General features: G+C 37.2%; 1 protein-coding gene across 2 annotated transcripts in view; it reads left to right on the top strand.

Moving 5' to 3' along the window:
* ZNF385D (zinc finger protein 385D) overlaps positions 1-19251 on the top strand; it is a 451302-nt gene that overhangs the window by 301453 nt on the left and 130598 nt on the right. For both annotated transcript variants that reach the window (XM_074900515.1, XM_074900516.1), the window contains exon 3: positions 2530-2672. In XM_074900515.1, the coding sequence (XP_074756616.1) occupies positions 2530-2672 (143 nt within the window). The remainder of the gene's footprint in view (positions 1-2529; positions 2673-19251) is intronic.

Below are 19251 nucleotides of genomic sequence, written 5' to 3'. Positions count from 1 at the left end.
CTGCACATGTAAAATGGAAATAGAAGGTAATTTTTGCAGCCATAAACATTAGCAAATTTCTTTCAAGCAAAAGCTCAAATTTCATGATACCTATCACATGCTCCATCATTAAGAGACATGTCTGACACTATTGCAAAAACAGAGAGCAGCTGTGCTCCTGAACATACTCATTTTCTGTGCCACTGTAGCCAGGACTGTGGTAGATTTTAAACTCTGTTCCAGAGCCTCTGAGTCCTAGCCAAGGTCCTACAGAGCTGGCTGAATTTTTCCTTTTAAAGCATGTTCTTGTCCCCGGATGACTTTGTGCATCACTGTCTGGCAGTAACAGGTGGGTGGGTGCCTAGTCATGCCACAGGAAAGGATCACAGGATAGAAATATTTCATCCTTCGTGGCATGGTATCCTAGAAGAGTGTGGGAGAGCAATGTTTTCCTTTAGGTAATCCCATCCTGCGAGGCTCTCCTCCATAGCACTGAGATAATAAACTCGACTAGCTGGTCCCCAAGCACAGGTGATATTTCTCAGTCCAGTTTGTATTTGCATGTGTGAGTTGTAGGATGTTTCGTCAGCTTCAAATTATTTGCTATTGTCAGGCAGATGCTCACCTTGGCACTCTGTATGATTCTGTACAATCTCAGGTGCAACCTGGAGACTTCTTAGTAAGGTTTTTTATTACTAAGAGTGACTTTTTCCTTTCCCAGTCTGTAAAAGCTTTACATGAGAAAAATTAAGTCATTCCAGCATCTAAAAAAAATGTTTTTATGGTTTTTCCTATTCAGAGGGAGTAAGATTAGCCCATTCAACACTACCTTATCATCATTCTGACCTGTTAAATTTATTTTTACACTGTTTTTGTAATAATTCCATGGGAATGTAGCAATTGCCAAACCAATGGCAATCATAAAATACTTGATGTTTCTATGCTGGTGAGCTATGAAAAGCAGAGCTGCTTGCCCTTTGCTTTTCTGTGTTCCATATCCTTAGCTGCTGTATTCAAAGGGTGATTTAGTACACTCTTACACTGAGGTAAATGTAGGAATTACTCCAAAAATGGCAGTAACTCTAGGGCAAAAACTAGCGTGAGATCAGAGTGAACCCTAATTCAATCCCTTTGGTTTACTAGCAAGTAATGTTTTTCTTTCAACTATTCTTAGTGAAATTCTTCACAGAGATGCTGAAAGTTGGCAAAAAAATACTGTTTTTGAAAATTTGGCTCCATCTGATTTTATACCTAGAAGCAGAACTGTGAATGATCTACTACAACTAGTTAATTAAGTCCTGTGTTGTTGGTCCTCAATTAGGCGCATTAAATTACAAACCTTGTTAGCAGATTTGCTGGCCAAATATGGAGAGATTCCATATATCATTTTGACTACTTTATATTTGGGCTCTTAAAGAATGTATGCAGCTTGTCTAATGAAGTGTCTGTATGTACGAGAGGAAGAGAAGAAACAGATTTCGGATCTCTCCCTCTGTTGGTCTGTCTCCGTTCAATGAGTGGGGTAAAACTCCCCTTAACGTTTTTTTAAAATGTTTCCTGGACTCTTACCAGCAGGTTTTTACAGTCTGTTGCCTGCCTCTCAGATTAGAAGAACACTGGCATATTTTAACAGTTTCCTAGGATCCAAATAGTCTTTAATTAACAGGGAATTGATGTTTTGGAGTGCAACCAAAACATGGAAGACATTGGAAGCAGAGAACAGGCTTGGATCCTTCCAGCTTTTATCTGGCTGTGGCAAGGGACAAACAAATAAGTAAAATAGGGTCCACTGCAAACAGGTAGCACCTTATTGATATGCAAGGGGATTTCTTTCTTCATTTGCATTGTGTTCCCACATGGTGGTGGTTGGTGGCGTTAGCCAGGAAGAGCTTTCTGCTGCACCCTGTCTGAATCAGCTCCACCCCTTGCAAGAGCAGAAAGTGTTCGTCAGTAATTTCCCATTAACAGAATTTTGGTGGCTGCTGAAATTGGTCTTAGTCTAGTTTGTATTGATCAACTCTTGAGGAAGCAAGGTATGTTGTGTTTGTGAGGTTTATGTTGACTCTGAAGCTGTAAACTCCATGAGTGAGCATTTAATTAAAAAAATCAAAAGTCTGCAAACGACATAACTTTTGCTGAGCCGAACATCTAGTTTTTTTTCTGGAGCAGTGTGCCTGTGGAGGGGTGGGCCACAGGGTTGGGATGAAACACTGAAATTATGGCAGAATGAGACTAGCTGAAGTTTTAAACCTAAATCAGACATACGCTGAAATATTGTTCCGGATAATCCAGGGAGATTAATGGTTTATTAGCTAATTTTAAATAATGATAGATTGATATCAAGCAATTACTAGCAAAGAAATATAACCAACACTCACTGAGTCAGCTGTACTCTTTTTTAGTAATGCAGTAATTTGTGGACAAATAAAAATGTATTTATTATTATTATTGAATCCAATATTGGCTTTTTATTGTTGCTTTTTTGTGTTGGCTTTTTTTTTTTTTCTTCCTAGTCACAGTACTTGCTGAATGCCTTCTTTTTATACCTAGGTGGTACATGCCAGAGCCCTGCTCTTCCAGCCCTAGTGCGTCCTCCTGCTCCACCTTTGCAGCCGTCGCTGGATATTAAACCATTTCTTCCGTTTCCTCTGGACACTGCCGCAGCAGTCAATCTCTTCCCTAACTTCAATGCAGTAAGTACACTCCTAACAGTTACTGTCCACCTCAGTGAGCCACAGTTTCCATGGAAGACTCAAGAGGGCACAAAGTAGAATTTTATGTACTCAATTAAACCTGGAATATCCTCTCCCTTTCTGAGGGCCAAATAGCTCTTTCAGACACACTGGTATGCCATAAATTAAAGCCTAGCTGAGCATTAGCCAGAAGTAATGTAGAAGGAAAAAATTATATGATCCCAAGTGACATGCAATAAAGTTGCAGGCCATATTCAGTCTCAGGGCTTGTGAGTTTCCCACTAATTTGACGTGCAAAGTTTCACTATCTTACAGTTTGTTGCAACTCTCAGAAAGTCTCAGAACGATAGCATTCTACACACCATCTCCAACAGACTTCCTGAGAAATACTTAAAATTTATGAATTGGAGGGGCTACAAAAGATAAAACTGTCAGGAAATTAAAGTAAGAGTAAGAACAGCTTTAGCTGGTATATGAGCTATTCACTGACAAACAATCCAGTGTATTTTTTTCAGGTTAGGGTATTTTATTTCTCACACTTTAGGTTAAAACAAGGTTAGATTTATCTTTTTTTTTTTTTTTTTTGGTACTTATATTATCTGTGACTATAGAAATCTTATTCCTTCTGAGATATTTTCATTGTTTTACTGACATATATCATGAATGTTTCAATTTTTCTGTTTCTCGCTGAGATATTTAATGCTCTAAAAGAAAAAAAAAAGTCTAAATTCGTTTTATGTTAATTTTGAGTTTATAGAATTATGTCACTTTTTAATTTGGATGTGCTCTGGGAAGTTCTCTTCCTTATTTACATATACTAGATATTGGAAAAAAAAAAAAAAGAATGTGTGTACTTACCTTTGTGACACACAGAGGGGTGAATAGTGCCATGCCAAAACAATTAGATACAAAAATCTTAATTACAGTAATTAAGAGTAGTAGAAGAACATGCCCATTCTAGAAGCAATTTGTAGTAATCAATATCAAATTTCTATAATAAAGTGTTCATTTATTTACCTTTTATAGATGTTCATTTTGCTTTAAAACAATTAAAATGAATTAATTGTCAATGATATTTATTTATGCAGTCTTAAATTTAAGCAATTCACAGTATTGATAGAGATCAGGGAAGCTATAAGCTGCAAGTCTTAAAATGCTCAGAAACAATATGTCAAAGAATTATCATTATTAAGACACTTTTTCAAATTTTAAAATATATATAGATATGCAGCAATATTTTAAAAGGGCTGGTGTTAACCAAGTTGCTGATAGCTTGAAATGGATAAACAATTAGACTTGTTTGGTATGCTTCAGCTTTTTTTTCTTACCAGTTTTGCTTTGTGATCATTATATTTAATACAGTCGGCCAGCTGAATTTTTAGAAATTATCTGTTAGACTTTCTGTTTTTCCAGGATTTTCCATAGTTCAGAGTCTTCAAATCGTTTTGCTAATTGTTTAACTCCATTTAATTCAAATACAATTTTAATGATGAATTTTACGAAATAATTGTTAATCTTGTGTTGTTCCATAGATTTGCAGTTTCTTTTTACAAAGACTTATTTTTATACTCTAATTATCTTGAGGGAGAGGTGGAGGCAGATGTACTTATATTAATTTGGAAGAAAGGAAAAATAGACTCCTATCAAAACCCTGTGATTCCCAAACATCATCTTAGTAGTATATTGTTTGATACAAGCACTGTAGTTGGACTTTACAGACTCCTCATCTTTTCAGTTTTTCAGTAAACTGAGCCTAGGTTTCAAGAGTGAGACTAGCAGCCCTTTTTAACACCACTCTGAAGTTTGTTCCCGTGCGAAGTACTGCTTCCTGTGATGTGTGGCCATCTGCCAAATCTACGGTTGCTGAATATGTCAGTCCTGAGTATTAGGATGCTGTTATCAGAGCTGCTGTCACCTGCCTTGCTGCTCCATCATCTTTGCCTTGCAACATGACCTTTGCCTTTTCATCATGTGTGCTGACATGTAGCATCATCCTCATGTTCCCATTTTCATTCTGAACAGTATGTTATTGAATGCTGTTATGTGTAGTCGATATGCCAGAGTTAGTTAATGGCATCCTCCAAACGTGTAGGCTAGCTGAGAAGTTCTGCATATTTTCAGAAATTCATTACAAGTTGACAAATCTTTTGGGGACACACCAGCTGCTGCTGAGCATTATCAAGCCTAAGGAGAAGGTAACCCACAGGTCATATTAGACTTTAAATGGGATGTCTGACAAGGGCTTTAAGTATGTGAAAACAAGTATTTGACCAATAAATGTTCTTTGTAAATATGCATGTTCATGAATGATTTGAGCTGTTGATAATGCTTTATAGTCATTGACTTCATTCACAATCCTACACAGTGTCAGCAGAGAAGCATTTACGTTCTTTGCTAAACCAAGATCAAGCAGGTGGTCAGTAAAAGACCCAGAACTCTGAACACCTGAACTGGATATTCTTCTCTTGCTGTTGATAAATTAGCTTTACCCTTGATTGTGACATCAATGTCATAGATTGTCTTAGGAAATGGATTTCTAAAGATCTTGACCCTCACACAATTCCACAGAAGCTAATGAGTTTGGCAGCATGTCTGTGCTGATTCCCAAGAGGCTAGAATGAATTCCAGAGTTTTGGCCATTTACTGGATACTTTTCAACAGCCTTCACTTGAGAAGAGGATGATCAAGGAGAAAATTGAGTAAAAATTCAGTCATGTTCAGGGAAAAGAAGTGATCTCTGGTTATGGTAATACCAACTCAGGAGTTTGGTTGTGATAGGCATAGGCATCTCAGCTAATCAGATTAGTTTCTCTAATCTGAGATCTCTGAGCTGAGATCTCCAGATAATGGAGAAAAGTAAGTGGAGAAAAATACAGAGAAGTAGGTTGCAGTGTGCAAACATCCTCTATGTCTGTTTTGGCATGAGGTGAAGAAAACCCTAGAAGTTCCTATTAATCTCTGCTGACTATAATGAGAGTCTGGCTCAGCTGCATCTACATTTGGTTAGATGAGTCCCACATTATGGGACAGGTCATAAGCTATTCACAGCTGATATATTAAATTCCACTCAAAAATCAGATGACAGAAGTGCTGACATTGTATTTTATGTTTACAGAGGAATGGTCCCATTTATCAAGCAGTTATGCTTCTAATTTTATCTAAAGACAGTCTTAAGGAAATTTGAGGATTCAGATGAACTGGATAGAAATATTAGGAGAGGTGAAAGTTAATTTACCAATGGATAATCTCAGGCACATACATAAGAACTAACAAAACCAAATACTGATCTTAAATACCACAAATAATAATAGTAAGGTCTTGTGTTTTATACCTTTTTTCACTCTATTTCAATTTACTGCAAGCATAAAATTACCGTCATTGTTCCTGAAGATTTTGGTCTAAAGCTAGCCCAGCTTTTGATGTCCACCTCTGAGGAAAACACTGCTTTCTATGAAGGCAAAAGCTTTCATGGGAGCAGAGAATAGAAGAGATAACACGAGGTGTGCAAACTTTATCAGTAATATCTCTGAACACCGAGGAGAGAGAAATATAAAAAGTTAGTAAACTGAGAAATGCAGGGGAGATAACATGTGAACCTTTGAACCCTGCAGTTTCCGGAGAAACATTTTCTATTTATACAAGAAATCGTAAAGCAAACATACCAATTAACAATCTGGTTAGCTGAGCATTTGTAGGTGCTATGCCCTTAATTGCGAAGCAAATGGGTAGCCTCAAGTCCTATGTAAAAAGAAATTTTAAGACAGCCGTTTAAACTGAAAATAGCCCACTGGTACAGACCCTGAAAAATCACAAGTTCACTGCAAGTTTATCTGATATAAAAAGACTGATCAAGTGTATGGGATTTAAATGGCTAAATTTTATGAGTGAAAGAAACTGACTATAAACAATGCTTATGTAGCTTTTTAAAACATGATTTGAAGATTGTCAGAGTAATAGAAAAATAATTACATTGTCTATTCTGAAAAATCTTTGAGATCATTTAGCAAATATTTGGTGCAGTTCTGTGTTTTCATCTGCAGAGTTGAGAAGCTTTAAGTCTGTGTGCTCCTAAGAACTAGTTCTTCGAGACTTAAAGCTTTAGCAGTTGTATTGAATACACACTGGTCCGTGAGTGTATGTGAATGTGGATATGTAGTGTTTCTGTTCATGAGACAATGGTTGTTTGCAAAGAAATTTCACAAAGCATCAAAGTCTAGAAGTTAATTAACTTGTAGGAAAATACTGATATGAGTTCCTAGATTAAGAGGAAATGCTTTGTTTTGCTAGACATCAGCATCAGCCCTAAATGGCCCTCCCACAGAAAAAGTCTCAGATCTTTTTATAGTCTCCAAAGTCCATCATCCTCAAAGCACAGAGGCATCAGAAACTTATTTCTGAACCTCTCAGAATTATATATTTCAGACTCTTGAGAGGCAGAATTTAAATTTTACAAATGTAGGACAATTGCCATTGCTAGGTGGAAAATCAGACAATGCATTGCACTCCTTGTTTGTTTATTTTTTTAAGGATATGCTGACCATTTTCCTGAAAAGATTCTAAAAAATATTATATCACACTTTAGGATACAGGATTTAGACTGTAGGATGAGCATAATCTGTAGTGGAAGAGGTCCACAATGTAGACAATCTGAGTAAATGCTTGTAAGCAGAAATAAGGGTGTTGCTTGAAAAGCTCTATCCCAACTCCAAATTACAGCCTGATCTCCCCTTGTTGCCAGTGGAGAGTTTTCCAAAGAATCATCCTTTGGAAAGAAACTTGATTACAGTTTTGACTAGAAATGTATGACTTGGAAGAGCAGTGGTAATGTCAGAACTGTACTAAACATGGGTGGAAAATGAACGATTATTCTACAGACATCTCTTCCTCATGATCCATTTGTAGTAACCCTTGTTCAGTCCCCTCATTTTTTCCTGTTTGCTTGTTCTGTGCCAATAGCCCCAGGTGCAGGATTAAGGGCTTCATGTTTCACCTTCCCCTGGTAGAGATTTGCCATATGGGAAAGGAGGAGGAGGAGGAGGAGGAGGTAACAGTGGCCACTGCCCATAGGTTAGGGCTCTGGCAGCAGCTTGGGTTAAGGTGCCAATGGGATGCTCCTTGCTTCCTGAAAAACAGCCTGTGCAACATCTAGCAGCTTCCAGGGCAGCACAAAGGCTGCACTCTCTATTTATAGAGATGAAGCTTGTGTTTGTAGGTCTCAGTAGTGGGCAATTATGGCTGGCTTGTTTCATTGGGAGATGCTTTTCTCCCTGCTCTGGGCTTGCTGTAGGGCTCTGTCTGGCCTGCTGATAACCACCAAGTTAGCTCATACAGAGTGTAGCTTCGTGCTTGTTTGGGAGATGCAGTCTTGTCCTGTTGTGGCCAGACAACTGATAGAAACGGACAAAATAGAAAACCTGTATGTTGACAAGTATTTCTGGGAAGGCTTATGCCAGGAAATGTAAAGAAAACCTGTCAGAAAGATGCCAGAAGACATTTTAAAAATCTTTTCCTTAGGCTTTTGTCCCAGATAGTTTTTTATCTAGAAGAGAGATATGTGCTGCAGAAATGATGTGCCAATTTTCTGGATGTTATGAATAAGATGTAGCTTTTGATAGTGAAGAGTGGAGGAGGAATCTGAAATACATGTTAGTTTTTCTAAATATTAGCAGCCTGAAATTTACAAAATAAACCCAGGGGTTTTTATATGTCTCTACATAATAGTTTTGGTTTATATTTTCTGACTTAGTTGAGCAGAAGAGCATAACGAGACTATTTTTCCTCATCATATAAAATCTTTTAAAGTTCAGTAGTGACGACATGCTGTCAGAATGCTTTGTTTCCAGAAGAGGATAGTCAGGGAACAACACAATGGCCTCAGTTTCATGTGAATCAAAATAGAATACTGCCTATAATATACTATATTAACTTGGCAGTAAAAATATAGTCTGTGCTGATTTTTAATGTTATTTCCATGAGAAGGACCTTTATCAGGTGGAAAACTGTACTGCACAAAATTGTTGATTGGTCAGACAAAAAGAGGAGATTATTGCTTCTGAGGATATTCCTTGCATGGCTGCTCATTTACAGGTGTCTAGAAACAGGGGGTTTGGCTTGCTCTTTTCCTTTCCATAGCATTGCAATTGAGCTGTGAGATGGTTATGCTCTTCTCTATGGTCTGTATCTTTATTACTGTTTAGCTGAATATTTTTCAAAATATGGAATATTGCAGAAATGATATTTGGTTCAGGAATTCTTTATTATAATAACATTTTCATCACTGGCCAGGACATTTAATTAAGAAGTCTGCAGGGGAAGAAGAGGGATTAGAGAATGAGCAAACACGAGAATATCCTGGCAATTCAGATGTTTTTATCTGGTGCTTGCGAAACAGGAATGAATCAACATCAGTATGAAATATTCTATTATTTGAATTGGCCAGATTTGTTTGCTGTACATTTAAATCCTTAATCTACACCCTGGGCTCTGTTTGAAATAACAGTAAAGCTCTGATTCTCTGATGCAGAGGAAATTCACAGCTCAGGAGACATGGTGAAATTAAGGTCTTCGTCTTTTTCCAGTTTTGAGTCAGTTTAGGGTGGATCCAGATCTCTAGGAATACTCTGTCTGCCTGTTCTTAGGTATGGTCTATGCTCTATGCCACGGATAGGGAACAGAGCTCATATTCTGACTTTGTATAAATGAGTGTTTCTGCAACCCTCAGGTAACCTTCCCATGGCTGTTATTTTTCTTTGCACTTCAGAGCTGCTGGGGAGTAGTGTCTCATCTCCCTAGCAGTTGTCTCCATAATGATTGCTATTATTTTCTTTGGACTTGATGCATTGTTAAGGAACATCCTACTAAATCTAGCCTTAATCCCTTTGCAACTTCCTCTAAAAATTTTTGTCATCTGCTTGCAACTTGTAGCTGGGACTCCCACAAGTTTCAACCAAGGCATCAACAAAAGTCTTATTGTTATCCTTCTTTTAGCGTTACCTTAATTTTAGCAGCACTCCTGGCCCTGTTTTTGGAATTGTTTTCTATGGGCCCATGAGAACCTTATGAAGTTCAACAAGGTCAAGTGCAAGGTCCTGCACCTGGGTTGGCACAATCCACAATATCAGTACAGACTGGGTGACGAACAGATTGAGAGCAGCCCTGTGGAGAAGGACTTGGGGGTACTGGTGGATGAAAAGTTGGAAATGAGCTGGCAATGTGCACTTGTAGCCCTGAAAGCCAATCATATCCTGTGCTGCATAAAAAGCAGCATGGCCAACAGAATGAAGAAAGTGATTCTCCCCCTCTACTGCACTCTCATGAGACCCCACCTGGAGTATGGCATCCAGTTCTGCGGTTCCCAATAAAAGAAAGACATGGACCTGTTAGAGTGGGTCCAGAGGAGGCCGTGAAAATTATTAGAGGAGTGGAACACCTCTCTTATGAAGAAAGGCTGAGAGAGTTGGGGTTAGTCAGCCTGGAGCAGAGAAGGCTCTGGAGAGACCTTATTGTGGGCATTCAGTACTTAAAGGGGGCTTCTAAGAAAGATAATTTTTGTTAGTGTGTCCTGTAGTGACAGGACAAAACCTAGTGTTTTTAAACTGAAAAATGGTAGGTTTAGATTGGAAGAAATAAATTTTTTACTATGGGGGTGGTGAGACACTGGAATAGGTTGTCCAGAGAAGTTGTAGATGCCCCATCACTGAAGGTGTTCAAGGTTGGATTGGTCGGGGCTCTGAACAACCTGATTTAGTACATGTGCTTGGCAGTGGCAGGTGGGTTGGACTTCATGATCCTGAATGGTTCTTCCAACTCAACCCATTCTCTGATTCCTCACAATTTATTTGAACAATTCTGGGATTATGTTCCAATTAGGGAATTAGCAGTCTCCTATGCTTATGATGAGCAGCTGTCAACTCTTGCCACATAGAATACAGTAGTTGTGAGAGCTTAGAGGATTTTGCTCATGGGTACATGTACAATACCATTAAAAAAATCCATTTAAAAGTTTTATTTTCATTTAAATTAAATTTGTATCAAGGGTGCTCCAACCTTCTGTGATTGCTTTCAGTAGAAATTCAGGTTTCTAGGATGCGTGTTCTCCTGGGGAAGTAGATGTTAAGATTACCTTAAAATAGCTTAAGTTTGTGTCATTTCACCTTGCTGAACATTATAATACCTATCCTTGAATTCATCTCTGTAACTGTAATGTGGATGTAATTTATCTGACCATACTTGTTTCCTGGTTGCTGTCTAGTTTTTTGAGTGTAATATGTGCATTTGGTAAATCTGTTTTGATTTATCCAGTATGTCTACAATAGCATCACCTGTGTTTGGTCTTCTCCAGCTACCATCTCTGTTGGCATTCAGCTCTCTGGCCTCATCCAAGGTCTTTATGGATTTCTCCAATGCTGGTGGTCATTTGACAGTTGCTGCCTGCAGATTGTATTTACTTTGTGGATGCGGGTAGGATGTTCTTCATGCAGGCTGAGTATGTAGCACATGCGCTTCCAACCATCTGTTTGATATCTCACAGTTTCTTCAGGATTCTTCTGACAGTATATCACTTTCCAATCACTCAGCACCTTGTGGCTGAAGAACAGATGTTTGTGCTGCTCCTTTTTGCCATATAAGACTGGGTGGAATTCTAACTAGTCTCCCCCAATTCTCATGTCCATAATTAACTGAAAAGGTCTGAGTCAGAAGCACCCTGCTTGTGTAAGCTCATGGCTACACCATTAGGTAAATGTCCATATAGTAGTTTATAGAGTATAAACTTGAAGGCATTTTCATGAGCAGTGTTGTAGGCTGGAAATGATTTCTGGACAAAGGGCTTTGCATACCTAAAAATGACATGCAGCAAGCTTTGTATCTTTTTATTTATTTACTTAAGTGGTTTCTTGTTATTGTTAAAACAATCAGTAGGATCTAAATATCTCGCTTGCTTGTTTGTTTAACTGATGATTAGTAATAGCAAAAGAACAGACTTTCTGCGTTATCTCACCCTGCCTTACACATTTGCTGGAGAGCACTGCACAGTGTGCTGATGGATAACTTGCTGTTGGACAGTCATAGTATCCAAGGCAAAGGCAAGAGCACAGCCTTTGTTGGGGACTGACGGTCCCTCAGGCTTTTGCTCTGCATGCAAAACATTCTTGTAAAGGAAATTAAATGAAGTACTCTTCAGATTTGTCAAGTCTTGATGAGTGGAATTACTTAAAACTAAATTTTATAAAGCATTTTGCAAAGCATTTTAAATAATGTTTTAATCAGTTGATGTTTACACCCTTTGTCTTAATAGCACTCAGATGAAAAAGATCGATGATTATTTTATTCTGCAAAGACTATAAAACTTTAATGGGTTGCATAGTAAGTATAACTCATAAAATCTACAGTTTAAATATGGATGGTTATTAACCTGTTTTAAAAAAGCTGCAATTAAAGTGAGAAGGAATTACTTAAAGCAATGATTTGATTACAGTAGTCTGAGGAGGAAAAAGAGTGATAAAATTCTAAAACCAGTATTATTTCTGTTGATGAGATAGACATTTGGAAAGATTTAAAATAAAGCATGAATTTTTCGTAGCCTTAGGCTTGTTTGTGTTGCTAACCTAGCTGAATAACTATTTACTGGGGTTTTTTTGTACAACCTGCAGTTTGTTCTTTTTAGGAATTTCAAAGATAAGTGTTGAAAAAAGCATGTCTTTTCATGACAGGTAATTTTACACACAGTAAATACATTCCTAAGCACAGTTACCTTGTTAATTGCTTATTCATAGCATCCAATAACAGTATCGCTGTTATTCAAGAACTTCTCCTAAAACACACTCACTTTTATCCTTTATAATGAAAAGATTTGGGGCTCTTCCTTTCCCACTCTTTTTAGTCACAGTAGTTTGGACTGGCAAATGGCACATGCTGAATAACTCTTTTATCTGGAGTCATTCTATGATGCACTGTTTGATGGAATAGTTCTGTAATGTCCATGTCCTGCCTAATTTATTTTATCCTAAAAATTTTTTGATAAGGGAAGAAATCCCCAAAGGTTATATGTTGGACTTGTACAGTAAAATTGGATATAGAACTCCAGATTCTCATGCAACTACTGTTTTTCCTGGCATCTTTCCTGTGGCTCTGCTGAATGCTTAAAGTAATACAATGTAAATACCCATGCAGATTAAATTAGTAATCAAAATAATTCATAAAAAAATAGTACAAAAGCTTGTATCTCTCAGGAAATTGGTGTTTCTCTTCTAAATACATTGTTTTATATAAAAGAGATTAGTATCAAATTCTTACTATTTAAAAAAATGCAAATCAACGTTTTTCTGTCCAATGTTATATTTTGTCCAGAATTAAATACTTTGTGATGTCATGGATAAAAATTTTAAGTATTACACTTATATATTAATTTATTCAAAAATTTTAATTCTTTCTGATAAAAAATATGTCATTTCCTTACACAACAAAAGCTATCATGTTTACAATGCTTTGCAAAAGCTGACAACTCACAACAGAAGACTGAATAGCCTATAACTGAAGGAAAATTAAAGATAAAAAGATAAAAAGATATATAGGGAAGGTACATTCTTAATTACAATTAGAGGTGGTGTAAAGCCTACTGGAAAGCTGACCAGCAGAAGTTTCTTTCAGTAGTTTGCGGCTGTGAAATTGCTAGGATGTTTGCATGGTAGAGAGAGTGAGCAATCCTAAGGAATGGAAGCCATGCAAGAGTTCCTGTAGCTGATAAAAAGACCCTGTGAAGGAAACATTTAAAGAAAATTTTAGGGGACTGGTGTTACTTTAAGTTATTCCTGGGACATTTGACAAGAAACCAGAAGAGGTATAAACCTGAAGCCTTTACTTCCTTTGTTCCTGCGCAGTTTTCACTAGGCTTATCTGTAGTCTATCACTTTCATGCTTTGTTAAAAATCCAGGGAACTATGTCTACCTTACAAAGGTATCAGTTTGGGATGCTGAAAATAGCATAGGCCAATTATCAGGGTTTTTTTGTTCTTGAGTTAATCAGCCCTCCAGTGTCATAAGAGTCAAGTAGCTGATCTGATGTACCTATGCATCCTTAGTTTTAAAAGGTAGGGCAGCTGTGGTACCTGAGGGTGGTGCAATGGTATTATAACAAGGTAACAAAAGCCAGGACCAGGCCAAAGCATTACCTGTTCCTATAGCCTTTCTTTGGCAACTTAAGGAAGAGCAGAAAAACGGAGAACACATAATAGCAACACTTGCCAGGCAATGCCTCCAATGAGGTATATTTTAAGAAGTTCTTGAGCCAAATGTGTTGTCCTGGCATGTGATAGCCCTCCATGAGGTAACATGCTGAACTGGATGGAATCAGCGGAAGAGTTTGTTTATTTTAACTTCTAATGAGGTAATTTGAGTTTCCTCATTCCCTTCTTCAGATGGTGCCTAATAGATCTGGGCAGGGAGATACGTAGGAATGTTTTCTTGGGCAACATAAGTAGAAGGAAGAGATGGGAGTATATGAACTTGCTATAAACAGTAGAATTATAAGGATGATTTTTAAGGTGCTATGCTTGTGGGAGCTGGAAGTGGATGAAGAAATGTCCCATCACCTTACTGATTTTTTTTGTTTGAAATGTACTGATTTGCTAATGGATCCAATCCATTACATTATTGGTGTTGCTAGGACTCAGATGACAAAGATAAATCACAGGGGTGATGCCAGAATTAATTATAACAGTGCCCTCCCAAACAGCACTGTCAGCTCTGGGAAAAAGCAAAAGCTATTGTTGGCATTAGGAAGTAACATGAGAGAGTAGTAGTGTCTGGGAGAGGAGCGGCAGCGTGGAGACTGCCAGTGAAAGGACTGGAAGATGCTGCATGTATGGTGTTGGGTTTGGAACAGAGGTGGGAGGAAGAGCACAAGGTTTTCAAGAAGAGGGTCTTAGAAATATCTCAGAACAGGTATTTGAAAAATGCATTTGCTTCATACACATGCACACAAAAAAGGTGGAAACATTGCAAAGCGAGTTAAAGTATCCAGTTTCCACTTAGAGTACTTACATCTTTGTTCCTGGCAGGAACAGTTCCTTTCCTTTTTAGTTATATGCTTTTCCCAGGAAATTAATATCTCCTGGAACTTTCTGAAGCAAGTTTGTTCTCTCTAAATCTATCTTATTTATTTCATTTTAGGGGAGCTATGTCTGCTTGAAACCTAATTATGTTTTTCATTCTAGATTTGAAAGAAAAGAGAGAAATTACCTCAATATTTATGGAAAATATGTCTCAAACTGAACTAAACCAAGTACAAAATAAAAAAAAAGGTGTGCTTCTGAAATCAGAGAAACTCCTTCTTTAAGAATAAACCCTCAGATACTATAAGATGTCATAGCTCCACAGCTGTTCACTCTCTGTTCCTCAGTAAGGATTCCCTGATGAAGGGGAATTGTTCTTCAGTTTCTGTGCACAAAGAGGATAGCATGTATTTTGGTCTTAAGTGCCTTTCTTTTCCATTAAGCAAAGCAATAAATTAAGGTAAGGTCTACCTCAGCAAATAGTGTGTATGCATGTCTCCTCTGTAGCATCCTAAAAAAATTTTTCTTATCTCTTCAAACAGGCCAAGTTTCTATAGCATGAAGAAATGTCCACTTCAAAAGACACTAATTTGCACAGAAACTATGGATCTGAAAATTAGTTTTTATTTTATTTGTTAGGATGCCAACATTCAGTTGATTGGGAGAAGTTGTATTTCATTTAGAATTACTTTCTTGAGCTGTTTCTTCACAAACCACTACAACATTTTCAAAAGTCCTTCAATTTCTTTTTTAGAAGCTTCTGTGATACAGCAAGAGATTTGTTACATAAAATGATGCTGATCCTGATGGTAAATAGTTCCCTCTGTGAGATCCTAAATTTAGTGTCACTTGAGCAGCTCTGGTGAAACTACAGACAAGCAAAATTCTGTAGGCATCAGCATTTGTACTAATACAAGGAAATTATTAATTTTGAATGTAAACATGTAAGAGAAGAAAGTGTTAGTTTTGGTAGAATTAAAACTTTCATGTCTTCTAGTTTAATTAGAAGAAGGCAGAACATAACCTACTCAGAAGTCAAAAATACAGAACACACAATGTATAAAATCAGTTACTCAGTTCTTTTGAATTTGATTCAAATTCAAAAGATGAATCGAAGAAATCTCAGTATTTGATTAATATCTTTGCTTCATACTAGTTGGACTCACAGTAAAACACTGCAATATTTTATCTGTGTTTCTTAAAACAACATTTCTGTGAACCAGAACACACCAGGAGGAAGGTTGTGGAGACAACTTCAAGTTTAGTAACTGAACATCTTAAACATTTGTTAAGCTTTTCAGTAAAACACAAGATTAAACAATAAAGCAAAAAGCCAGTTAATACTGCAATAATGCATTATTTAGAGTATAGCTTCTCTTAAATAAGAGGAGGTTTAACAATCATCTGCTTTGGTCTTTAGCTATCACTAACGACGTTTAAGTCGTCAACCTACGCAGGGATTTAATATGATTATATAATCAGCAGATTTTGTAGACGGCTACAGCTGATGATAAGCATGCATTATTCCAGGCTTCTGAGCTATGCTAAGAAATGATTGTCTTGCTAGGTTTTTGTCACATAATAGTATAAAAAAAAGTCATTGATTTCAGTTAGTTGTTCTTGGTTGTTCATAGTACAGAATGAGATAGAAACCTTAAGTCTAACAAAATTGAGTTGAGGAAGCACATTCTTGCTGATAGAGATTATTTTTAAAGGGATTGGCAACTTTTATTCAATAAAATTGCCAGTTTTACAGATAGCACCATTCAGGTAGTTTTTGAAGTTAGGGAAGTTCTGTATGGTAACATGAGATTTAGGGACTCATTGCAAGCTTGGGAATTAATTTTGGGCTGGCTACAAACAGCATCCAAACTCTAAATGATAAGCTAGCCATGCACTGTTGGTTTTTTTTCTCCTCATGTTGTCTGAGCCTGAAGTAGCCTCTTTGATGTATTTCTTCCTCAAGCCAGTAACACTGAAGCACGCAGAACAAAAGAAAATCTGTTTATGTTAGTCTAATGAGTTTGAACCTCAAAGGTTCAAGTTGAAATGATAGTCTTTTAAAACACATCCTTAGGCCTTACTTTATTTAATCTCATTTATCCATTGTTAATTTTACACAAGAGATGTCAGTTCTGAGTAACTTTAATTTGGCTTTACCATCCATCTGTTTTGTTACAGTGTAATCACTACCAGCCCTACTTTTACTTTTGCTCATTCAAATGGCTGCTATCTGAGCTTTCTTTTAAATCCCTATGAAAAATTTTATAAAATAAATATTGCTAAAATATCAGTAGGTTACCTTCCATTCATGGCAACATGAGACAGTATGTTTAGACTGTGGTTTTGATCCAGTAACTTCTTAAATTTTAATTCTAAACAGATTACTGACTTGGTCTGTGGCTATTTGTCATTCGTTTAATTTTCATTTGAGTCCCTTGTTTGGAGCAAGTTTAGCATGATTCTGCATCCTTTGGCGTGGACAATCTAAGTAGGTTGGCAGAGATCAGTAACTTCAACAAAATGGGTCTTGACTGGTTTTGCAGATTGCTCATCCCCATTAGCTAATGACAGTTCCCAGGGCCTAGTCAAGCTTCTGACTTTGGGAAAGTAATTTCTCCCTTTTAGTGCTTTGATTTACTTCTCATTTCTGTAACAGGGAATGATAGTGCATTCATGCCCTCCAGGCTCTGTTTTCATGCTCTTGTTGGTGTTTTGAAAAGAATACTCACAGAAAACTTGGCAAATGTAATATGCCTGAAGAGTCCTACAAGTGATAAAAGTTTACAGATATCTGCCCTATAAAAGTTTTTATGCTTCTATCATATGTGCTTTTTGAGTTACAACCCACTGATCCCTTCCTGCCTTAAACTCCACAAAATGTTTATCAGTTGGGTTATCAGGGTTTGTCAGTGATGACTGCTTGATATCATCACCTAATTTCTGTTTTCATGTGAATAGCTATCACAGCTATGCTTAAGGCAAAATTATGCCTTAATGCCTAAAAGAATTTTTGCATTGCTGCATCCAGATTAAAAAAAAAAAAAAAAAAGAGATAAATCCTACTGTTGTTTAATCTGTACTGGGACTACCTCATTGGTCCATCTGTAGATAAGAACATGAAAATAGTGCATAAAATAAACATTTTTAGGTTGTTGAAAAATTTGTATGGAATGATTTGCTGCAGCAATCTACAGGTCTTTCTACTGATGTTGAATATTTCTCCCCCTTTCCTAAACCTTTCACTTCTACTACAGTATCTTCTTCAGTAGCATATGGCTCTAACTATTGAGCTTTTCTTAACTTAGTATTGATATCTGATTTTTATTGCCATCACTGTCTGCTAGGCCTTCCTTAGGTAGATGGTTAATTAAATGAACTACTTTGAATATATTCAGATATGACCTTCTAATCAATCCTAAAGAACAGATTTAAACAAAGAACGCAAATGAGTGTATTTGATCTATGAAGACAAATGGCTTAATCCGATTTTGTATGAGACCTCAAATTCATATTCATGTAATGATTTAAAAAGGAAGGTTGGTAGACCTCCATAAACTTAATGGTAGAAGGCACAAGCAATTAGACTGCCATAGACTTTTCTGGCTTTTACTTATAAAAATAGAGTTTTGGTGCGGAGTGGGGAAAATAAATATTTTCTTTAAGTTAGAAACTTACAGTCATTAAATAAACTTATTCGCAATAATGATAATGCCAGTTAAGAGATCAGTGCTGGAGATTAGTATATTTAAATATCTTAGTAAGATCTGACAAATTTACCTCGAGGCCATTCCAATATAAAGAAAAAAAATCTGGCTTTTGACTCTCTCACCTCTTGACAATTCAAGCATGTGTCAAAGTATGCCCCTAAACCCCTAGTGTAGGAGTATATAACCAAATCATACTATGATCTTTCTTGCAGAAATTTAAGTTAGTGTGGATGAGACATATCTGACATGAATTGATGTGTAAAAGCCAAGTGTCCAATTTGAGCCGACCATTCAGCCCCTTCCAGAGTCATTGTGGAAAGATGGATAGCCACAGAAAGCAACTTATCCCATTGGAGATGCTTACCTGAGATGGCATTAATCACCTACAGGAAGAACTTATCTGCAATAAATCCTGTACTGACTGTGCTGTCTTGAAATGCTATACCTGAGGTAGCCAGCTGACACAGGAAATTCTAGTTGTATCATAGGAACACTTATTTTCACAGTGTGTGGGGTCAAACACCATACTGGTTTTCCCAGGGAAGCTCTGGACTCTTCATCCCAGGAGATACTCAAAACTTCACTGGACAAAACCCTCTGTGAGGGCCTGAACAAGGCAGCAAGTTAGTGCTGCATGAGAACTGGAGCAGATGACATGCAGAAGTGTTTTCTCAAACTAAACCATTCTGTGAGATCTAAAGGACTCCAGCAAAGCAGAGAGACTAAGACTATTGTGTTTAGAGGAGATAAGAAGCCATGAAAGGGAGGTGGTGAAGAAACAAAGCAGGAAGTATTCTGTCCAGCCTGAACTGCTGCTGA

This window comes from Athene noctua, chromosome 2 (assembly GCF_965140245.1).
Source record: "Athene noctua chromosome 2, bAthNoc1.hap1.1, whole genome shotgun sequence".
In the NCBI taxonomy this organism is placed as follows: Eukaryota; Metazoa; Chordata; class Aves; order Strigiformes; family Strigidae; genus Athene; species Athene noctua.
This window is presented reverse-complemented; position numbering and strand designations above follow the sequence as displayed.